The following is a 9,575-nucleotide window of genomic DNA, read 5'->3' on the forward strand; positions in this document are numbered from 1 at the left end:
AAGCGATTCTATGGCCTTAGCCTCCCGAGTAGCTGGGACTACTACAGGCACATGCCACCATGCCCAGCTAATTTTTGTAGTTTTAGTAGAGAAAGGGTTTCACCATGTTGGCCAGGATCGTCTTGATCTCCTGACCTCATAATCTGCCCGCCTCAGCCTCCCAAAGTGCTGGGATTACAGGCATGAGCCACCGTGCCTGGCCCATTTTCTTTTTTATATACTAGAAGTGAACAGTTGGAATTTGAAATTAGAAACACCATGCCATTTATATTGACACCAAAAACATGAAATACTTAGGTACAATCTAACAAAATATGTATAAGATTTACATAAAGGGAAACTAAAAAGTTAATGAATAATTAAAGATGTCAACTTTTTCAAAATTGTCCATAGATTCAATGCATTTCCAATCAAAATTCAAAATTGTTTTGTGGATTTCAGCAAACTGATTCTAAAGTTTATGTGGAAAGGCAAGAGACCCAAAATAGCCAACACAACGTTAAAGGAGACCAAAATCAGAGGATTAATACCACCTGACTTCAAGACTATATTGTTACAGTAATCAACATATCGTGGTATTGGTAAAGAAACAGAAAAATAGATCAATGGAACAGAATAGAAAGTCCAAAAATAAACCTACATGAATATAACCAATGTATATTTGACAAATGAGCAAGAAAATTCAGTGGAGAAAGAATGCTCTTTTCAACAAAATGTGTTAGAATAATTGCACGTTCATATGCAAAAAAACGAATGTAGACACAGACCTTGCACGTTTTACAAAGGATAGCATCAAATGCATTGTAGACCTAAATGTAAATGCTAAACTATGAAAGTCCCAGATGATAACATAAGAGAAAATATAGGTGGCCTTCGGTTTGGCCAAGACTATTTAGATACAGCGCCATTAGCATAATCTGTGGAAAAAAGTAGATACATTGGAATTCCTTAAAATTATAACGTTTTTCTGTGAAACATCCTGTTCAGAGAATGAAAATCAAGTCATACAGTGAGACAAAATATTTTCAAAACATATATAGAATAAAGAATTTGTATTCACAATACATAAAGAATTCTAGAAACTCAGCTATAAGAAAACAAACATCTCAATATTAAAAACAGATAAAATATCTAAACAGACACCTCATGAAAGAAGATCTGCAAATGGAAAATAAGCAAATGAAAACATGCTCAACAGTATATGTAATTAGGGAATTGTAAACTAAAACAACATTATGATGGTTCATAGTATGTGTCAACTTCATTGGATTGAAGGATGCCTAGATGGTTGCTGAAGCATTGTTTCTGGGTGTGTGCAAAGGGGTGTTTTCAGAGATTGACATGTGAGTCAGAGTACTGGAAAAGGAAACCCCACCTCAATGTGGATAAGCACTATCCAATTGGCTGCCAACAGAAATAGAACAAAGGGAGCAGAAGAACGGGGGTATTCAGCTTGCTGAGGTCTCTTGCTCTGACCATCCCTCCACTTGCCAGAAGTTAGCTTTCTCTCTTCATGCCCTTGGTAATCAGACTCCAGGTTCTTTGGCCTCTGAACTCCGGGACTTGCACGAACAGGCTCCTGGGTTCTCTTGGGCCTTTGGCCTCGGACTGAGGGCAGCACTGTCAGCTTCACTATCAGCTTTTCTCAGTCCCCAGCTGGCAGAAGTCCTATCGTGGGAATTCACCTTTGTAATCATGTGAGCCAATTCTCCCTGATAAATCCCTTTTACATATACATATATCCTATTGGCTCTGTCACTCTCAAGAACTTTGATTGATAGAAACAGTAAGAAACAACTATATAACAATTAAAACGGAAAATTCCAAAACACTGATAGCACCTAATGCTGGCAAGGAAGTTGAGTAACAAGAACTCTCATTCTTTGCTGGTGAAAATGCAAAATGGTACACCACTTTGGAAAACAGCTTGAAACTTTCTTACAAAACTAATGTTTATAGCAGCTTTACTCATAATTTCCACAACTTGGAAGTGACCATGACATCCTTGAATAGGTGAATGGATGAACAATGTATGGCACATCCATTCAGTGGGATATTATTCAGTGATAAAAACAGAAAGATATAGATGAACTAATTTCACTAGGTGGAAAAAGGCAATCTGAAAAGGCTGTGTACTATGTGATTCCAACTATTTGACATTCTGTAAAAGGCTGAACTATGGAGACAGTGAAAAGGTCAGTAACTTTCAGAGATTTAAGGGTTCTAAGGGAGGGAGGAGTAGACGGAGCACAAGGAATTATTAGGGCAGTGAAATTATTTCTCTGTTGATATTAACATATCAGTATTAAAATATATACACGTGCTATGTACCCACATAAATTAGGAATACAAAATTTAAACAAAAGTGTATATTTATTTTCACGTTTGGTTTTCAGAAATTTTAATAATGATGTGTTTAGGTGTGGTTTTCCTTATGTTTATAATTCTTGTGGTTTGTAGCATTTCCTGAATCTGTCACTGGTATTTTCCAGCTTCAAGAGTTTCTTAGTCATTAGTTTTTCAAATATTGTTGTTGTGCCATCTTTCTCTTCTATTCTTCTGTAACTCCAATTATACATTTTTATACTTTTCACCACGTCCCAGATGTCTCCTACACTTATTTCTCTGTTATCTATTCTGTTTTTCTCTCAATAGCTGGATATGGATATTTTCTTATGGCTTATCTTCTAGGCCATTAATTTTCTCTTTAGCTCTCTAAACCTGTTCTCTATAAAAAATCCAAAAATGGAATCCACAATGCTTCAACATTTATGGATTTATGGACTGAATGGAGTCTTAACAGAGTCATAAGTCCATCCCTTCCTGGCAAACAGCCTTTGGAGGATTTCAGGCATTTCATAGCCCTTTCTTAGAATGAAATCTTTGAAGGCAATTGGTCCATAAAGACCGTCAAGAATGTCAGGTTCATCAGGCTTTTTAATTAAGAGCTTGGGGTCAGTCAAAGGTTCATCACTTCTTCGCTTCTTCCACAATTTAGGATTGAGGTACCATGCTCCATACGTCATCTTCACAGGCTGAGTGATATAAACATTCGATGGCCTGTGGAATTTCCTGCCCCGGTGTTTATCTTGGGATAAGAATTTGTCCTTGTCTTTTTCACCCAGCTGCATGGTGTACTTCAGCTCTGAGGAACACTCCTTTATGTTCTTCAACTTTTGGTCGTCATGGGTTGCTCTGTACATGGTGGGAAATAGACACAGATTCCAAATGGTTTCTTCATCAACTCCGAAGTCTGCAGCCCATTTGAAAAACTCACGCAGTTTTTCTGATTTGTATCTAGGTTGAAGATAGTCAGAAACGCACCCTTTTGTGCTTGGTGTATCTTCCCCAAGCAGTTCTTTCTTGGGAGGCTCCGAGAACTGATGGGACTCTGGAGATTTGGGAGGCTCCTGGTGGAGACTGGACACTCGATGAGTCTTGGGAGGCTCCCAGTGGAGACTGGACCCTGGAGGAGTCTTGGGAGGCTCCAGGCTGAGATGGGACACGCCAGTCTCAGAAGGCTCTGAGTAGAGACTGGACGCCCGATGAGTCTTGGGGGGCTCCGGGCGGAGACTGGACACCAGAGTCTTGGGAGGCTCCAGGCGGAGACTTGACCCCAGATGAGTCTTGGGAGGCTCCGGGCAGAGACTGGACACCAGAGTCTTGGGAGGCGCTAGGCGGAGACTGAACCCCGGACGAGTCTTGGGAGGCTCAGGGCGCAGATGGGTCACTCCAGTCTCGGTAGGCTCCGGGCAGAGACTGGACCCTGGACGAGTCTTGGGAGGCTCCAGGCGGAGACTGGACCCTAGACGAGTCTTGAGAGGCTCCAGGCGGAGACTTGACCCTGGACGAGTCTTGGGAGGCTCCGGGCAGAGACTGGACACTGGACGAGTCTTGGGAGGCTCCAGGCGGAGACTGGACCCCGGAGGAGTCTTGGGAGGCTCCAGGCAGAGACTGGACCCCGGACGAGTCTTGGGAGGCTCCGGGTGGAGACTTGACCCCGGACAAGTCTTGGGAGGCTGCGGGTGGAGACTGGACACCGGAGTTGTGGGAAGCTCCAGGCTCAGATGGGACCCTCCAGTCTCGGGAGGCTGCAGGCAGAATTCCCCACGGGGATATTGACCAGGATCGGTGGGTACCTCCGTTGTCTTCTCCCGGGCCTCGCAACGAGCCCAAGCGTCCTCCAGCTTCCTCTCCAGATCCAGCTGTTTGAGAACCTGCAGTAGGAGATCTGGAGGCAGATCTTCTCCCAAATTGGGGTACATGGCCAAGGGATGCTTGGCCATGATCTCGGCTTCCACTTGCTCTACGTATGCCTTCCGTGCTAGCTGCGCTGGAGAGAGCTTGGAAAATAGGGCCGCTTTCTTGAGGAGCTTTTTCTGCCTGCTTTTGGGGTCAGCTTTGGACCCTCTGAGAAGTTTTTTTGGCATCAAAAACTCATCACGGCGACAAACGAGAGTGTCTTCGGGAGACAGACAGCCGTAGCGGAAGTCGTCCATGCCCTCCTTCACAAATACCCAGTTCTGGGTGTCCATGGATGGGAACTTCAGGCGCCCGTGCTTGCGCATCTGAAAGTCTTTGGAAGGCGGTTGGTTACAGTACCGGGACTTGGAGTCCATGCCCGGGGACCTCAGCCGGTCCTGCGGCCTCTGGTCCCCCATGGTGGCCCTCGCTGGGGTGCCGCATCTCCAGCTTCTGCGGTTCCTGATCCCTGCTGCTCTAGTCGCTAGGAGACCGCCAGCCAGGCACAGCCCAGGTTCCTTCCTGGAGGCGGAGCAGCGCTGACATCACAAGCGCAGCCCAGGTTCTAACAGGTGCCTAGTGGAATCTCATTGTGGGTTTCATGTGCATTTCCAAATGACTACTGCTATTGAACATCTCTATATTTGCTGATTTGCCATCCTTATCTCTCCTTGGTTGAAGTTTCTGTGGATCTTTTTCCCATTTTTAAATTGTGTTGCTGGATATATATTTAGTGATGAGAATCCTTGCTGTGTTCTAGATGTAAATAAATTATCAGATATATGATTTGCAAATTTTTCACTTGGCTTTTCCCTTTCATTTTCTTAACAGTGTCAAAGAGAAGTTTTTTAATTTGATGAAATCCAATTGATCAATTTGTTCTTTCATGGATTGTGCTTCTCTTGATGTATCTATGAAAACTTGGCCTATCCAAAGGTCAAGGTTTAATTTTTGTAAACAGCACAAGATACAGATCAAAGTTTTATTTAAAAATGTACCTATTGCTTACATATATCTGATAATTTTAGACCTATTTTTGTAAAGACTAAATTTTCTCCACTGAATGACATTCGGAAATTGGTAGACCATCAGTTGTGTATACTTTCTGAAGGTCAATTTCTGGACACTCTTTTCTCATCCATTGATTTTTCTCTCACACAAATTTCACCCTCTGTTGGTTACTTTAGCTTTATCGTAAATCTAGAAATTCGGCTGTATTAGTCCTTTAACAATGTTCTTTTACAAAGCTAGTTCTTCCTAGGTCCTTTGAATTTCCATAGAAATTTTAAAGTCAGTTTGTCAATGTCAAAAAAAGTCCTGTTGGGAATTTGATTAGGATTGTGTTGAATCTATAGATCAATTGGAGGATAATTGGCATGTTAACAATAGGAAATCTGACCACTGAGAAATGTACAGCTTTCTATTTCTGTGATTTTTCATTTTCTCAGGAATATTGTGTGTTTTTTGGTGTATGTGCCTTTCACATCTTTTTCTCTCCAGATTTTTCCTAAATATTGTTTTTCATACTATTATATGTAGAATTTTTTTAGTTGCAATTCCCAATTTTTTGTTATGTTCAGAAGCATTTTTGTATATTTCATTGAATTTTCTATATACATGATAGTGTCATCTGTGAATAAAGACAGTTTCCCTTCTTCCTTTCCAATCTGAATATCGTTATACCCCCACCAGTCCAGTTGCAATCCTTCATTTTCCTTTAAATAATATCAGTTAAATTTTTATCTCTCTTATGGTGCCTAAAACAGCACTATGAAAAGCATTTTTATAAAAAGTTTTAATTATAGACAAATTCAGCCTGCATTATTCCTTAAGCATATCATTTTCTCATCACATAATAATTTTTTCTGTACATTCTTACTTATTTTTTAAAAGAAGTTTTCTCACTTCCCTTGTTAGGTGCAGCTGAACAATGAGTGTTGGGCCATCATCAATTGCCTCTTATCCTCAGACAGTGATGTCTACCATTACCCTTGTTTTCTACCATTACAAGCAGGTATACCCTAGTTCCTCCTTTTTTAAATAATTTATTATTATTATATTATTTTATTTTATTTAAAAGAGGCCTGAGGGTTCATTCTGGGCTGGGCACCTGTAGTCCCAGCTACCAATAGTCTCAAGCCCAGAGCCACGGAGATGGTAAGGATTGAGGCCCCTGGAGCTGGCCTGGGGGGCCGTGAACCCAGCTTCTGTCCTTGCTGACTCTTCCCAGGCCTCTGTGTCCTTATCTGTAGCATGGGTGAATGATAGTACTGACTTCAAGGGCAGATCTGAGGCCTCATGAACTCACCTCCCAGCCACCAGCATCCCCAGGTGCACATAGATGAAGAGAATGAAGAGAATGAGCCTGCCACCACTCTCAGCTAATTTTTTGTATTTTTAGTAGAGAAGGGGTTTCACTGTGTTAGCCAGGATGGTCTCGATCTCCTGACCTCGTGATCCGCCCACCTCAGCCTCCCAAAGTGTTGGGATTACTGGCGTGAGTCACCGTGCCCGGCCCAGTGTTAAACTCTTTACACACATTAACTCAGAAGGCACAGTTTCGGCTGGGTGCGTTGGCTCAGGCCTGTAATCCCCGCACTTGGGGAGGCAGAGACGGGCAGATCACTTGAGTCCAGCCTGGCCAACATGGCAAAACCCCGTCTCTACTAAAAATACAAAAATCAGCTGGGCGTGGTGGCGTGCGTCTGTAATCTCAGCTGCTCGGGAGGCTGAGGCAGGAGAATTGCTTGAACCTGGGAGGCAGAGGTTGCAGTGAATGCCACTGCACTCCAGCCTGGGCGACAGAGTGACTCCATTCCAAAAACAAAACAAAACAAAACCAAACCAGCAAGGGGCAGTTTTGTTAAAGTAGCATAACACTTTTGAAGGGGCAAAACAAGCTGATAGTTAAGAGCCCGGTGTCTGTGGAATCAGATGGCCAAGAGTGAAGTCCCGTATCACTGTTTACTAGCAGTGTGATCCCAGGCAATTCACTGTACCACTATATGCCTCAGCGACCTCATCAGTAAAAAATGGTCATTATAGTGGCCCACCTCAAAAGGCTTTTATAAGGGATTAAATGAATAAAGGATTTAGCACAATGCCTAGTATGTAATAAACACTTGGTAAATATTGGCTGCTCTTACTGTTATTAATATGATCATTATTAGTAGTTATTTAACACTGTTGAGCCTGGTACAGTATAGATCCAGGTTTACTCAGCTGAATGTTTCAGCCGATGGGCATGCTCAGATTGAAGGAGTTGTGTCATTTTTAGTAGCGTATCATTTCCATTGATAAACAATGTTTAGCTGCCATGATGGTGCTTCTCATTCATAGATTTGGTATTTGGTCTGACTGGAAAGCTGTTTTCTAGCTGCTTCAGTTATCTAACCACCCCAAAACTCAATGACTTAAACCAACAGCATTTTATTTCCTACAAATCTCTGAGTAGACTGAGTGGTGCTTCTGCTTAATGTGGTTTCAGTTGGGGAAGTCCGAAATGATGTCACTTACGTGGGTGGCATAAGTCCTGGCTGTTGGCTAGGAGATCTGCCAGGACTATTGGCCAGGACTTCAGTTCTCCGTGAGGTGCCCTTTCCACTTGGCTAGGTCAGCCTTCTCACAGTATAGTGGCCACAGGGTAGTTGCACCTCTTTTCTGATGGCTACCTTCCTTCAGTCCTTTTTCACCTATGTATACAAAAAAGGAAGTAAGGAATTACATAGGAAAAAATTATGATCTTACTTTGGACAAATATTTGAACAAATGTTAGGTGTTTGAGACTTGTGATTAAAAAGACTTAAGTACTCTCTAGCAGACAGCTGAAGACTTGCCCCAGTGAGGAAGGAAACCACCATTATGTCTCTGAACATAACCACACCTTGGGTAGGACAACTCTGGCAGCCTCTTGGTGGCTTCCTGTTTGGGCAAGAGTAGGAGCTGTGGAATGCTGTACCTTAGGAGTTTATAACATAATTGATCTGTATGGGAGGGCATGCTCATTCGTGTCGCCCTGCTTCTACCCCTACACCTCCCCATGGTAGTATTAGGAGGTATTATCATACCATTATTGGCAGAAAGAACCCTGAAGTTTTATCCTCTACATCCTGGCTCTCTCACACCTGTAGCTGTGTTACATTGGGTGGACCACTCACCCATTCTGTTGAATTCTTTGGAAAATGGCATGAGAATGGGAGCTGCCTCGTAAGACTGGTGTGAGGGTTAGATGGATAGCCAGAAAACATTCTAGTCTAGTGCTTTGTAAAGTATTCAGTGATTTTATCATCATCATCATCTTTGCTGGATTTTTATGTAAAGGCTTATGATTCAGTGTTAACAGCTGCTACTCTGTGAGGTAGGTGAGATTATTCCTCTTAACAGATAAGAAAACTGAGAATTTGGTTGAGTTACTTATCCATTGTGGCACAGCTCATGAATGGTGGAATTCACAGTCAAATGTGGTTCCTTTTCCTTTTCCTTATGCTCTTTTTTTTTTTTTTTTTTTTGAGATGGAGTCTTGCTCTGTCGCCCAGGCTGGAGTGCAGTGGCACGATCTCAGCTCACTGCAAGCTCCGCCTCCTGGGTTCATGCCATACTCCTGCCTCAGCCTCCCGAGTAGCTGGGACTACAGGTGCCCGCCATCATGCCTGGCTAATTTTTTGTATTTTTAGTAGAGACGGGGTTTCACCGTGTTAGCCAGGATGGTCTCGATCTCCTGACCTCGTGATCCACCTGCCTCGGCCTCCCAAAGCACTGGGATTACAGGCGTGAGCCACCGTGCCCGGCCTGCTCTTTTCTTTTTATTCCACCGCATGGATCAACCTCATAAATATTCTTAACCTAGCGGATAGGAGATGGATGTCAGTTTGGGTGGTACTGTGACTGTTGTCCTCCTTGGGCATTTGTGTCTAAATGATGCAATGCCTCTCTGTTTAGACTGTAGGCCCCTCAGGGTACGACACAGGCCATCCTTTCAATAAACCAATGTCTCGCATGATCTAGGTGCTCAATTAATGTTGTTAATGTTAACGCTAATGGATTACGAGGCTTTTGTCTGATTTACTTTGTGATTCTTGATTATGTTTGGCTAATTTCAAAAGGGAGCCATAATGAATGGATACCTTGTTTTTTTAAAATCATTCAGAGTCTTCAGGCCATTGCAGCACAGAAGAGATTTAATTTCAGAGAATTGGCTTGCTGAAGCAATCTAAATTTCTTCCCTTGAAAGCAGAAAGTATGTGGGATGGCCTGGCATATTGGTTTTCATGTTGAATTGCACATGGAAGGTGGAGCTGTATGTCTATGCCTAAGCATCTACAGGCCTATGAATG

At 42.7% G+C, this 9,575-nt stretch overlaps 1 protein-coding gene across 1 annotated transcript; it reads right to left on the reverse strand.

Annotated features, from left to right (window-relative positions):
- Positions 1 to 1,550: 1,550 nt before the first annotated feature.
- On the reverse strand, positions 1,551 to 4,911 carry LOC100590600 (putative protein FAM47D). The gene has a single exon (XM_030803847.1). It carries the CDS (start codon positions 4,659 to 4,661, stop codon positions 2,778 to 2,780), a length of 1,884 nt encoding a protein of 627 aa, XP_030659707.1. The 5' UTR covers positions 4,662 to 4,911; the 3' UTR covers positions 1,551 to 2,777.
- Between the last annotated feature and the right edge of the window lie 4,664 nt (positions 4,912 to 9,575).

Source organism: Nomascus leucogenys, chromosome 22a (genome assembly GCF_006542625.1).
Source record: "Nomascus leucogenys isolate Asia chromosome 22a, Asia_NLE_v1, whole genome shotgun sequence".
NCBI lineage: Eukaryota > Metazoa > Chordata > Mammalia > Primates > Hylobatidae > Nomascus > Nomascus leucogenys.

Coding starts and splice junctions, on each gene's coding strand:
- LOC100590600 (XM_030803847.1), bottom strand. CDS start 4,661: ATGGGGGACCAGAGGCCGCAGGACCGGCTGAGGTCCCCGGGCATGGAC.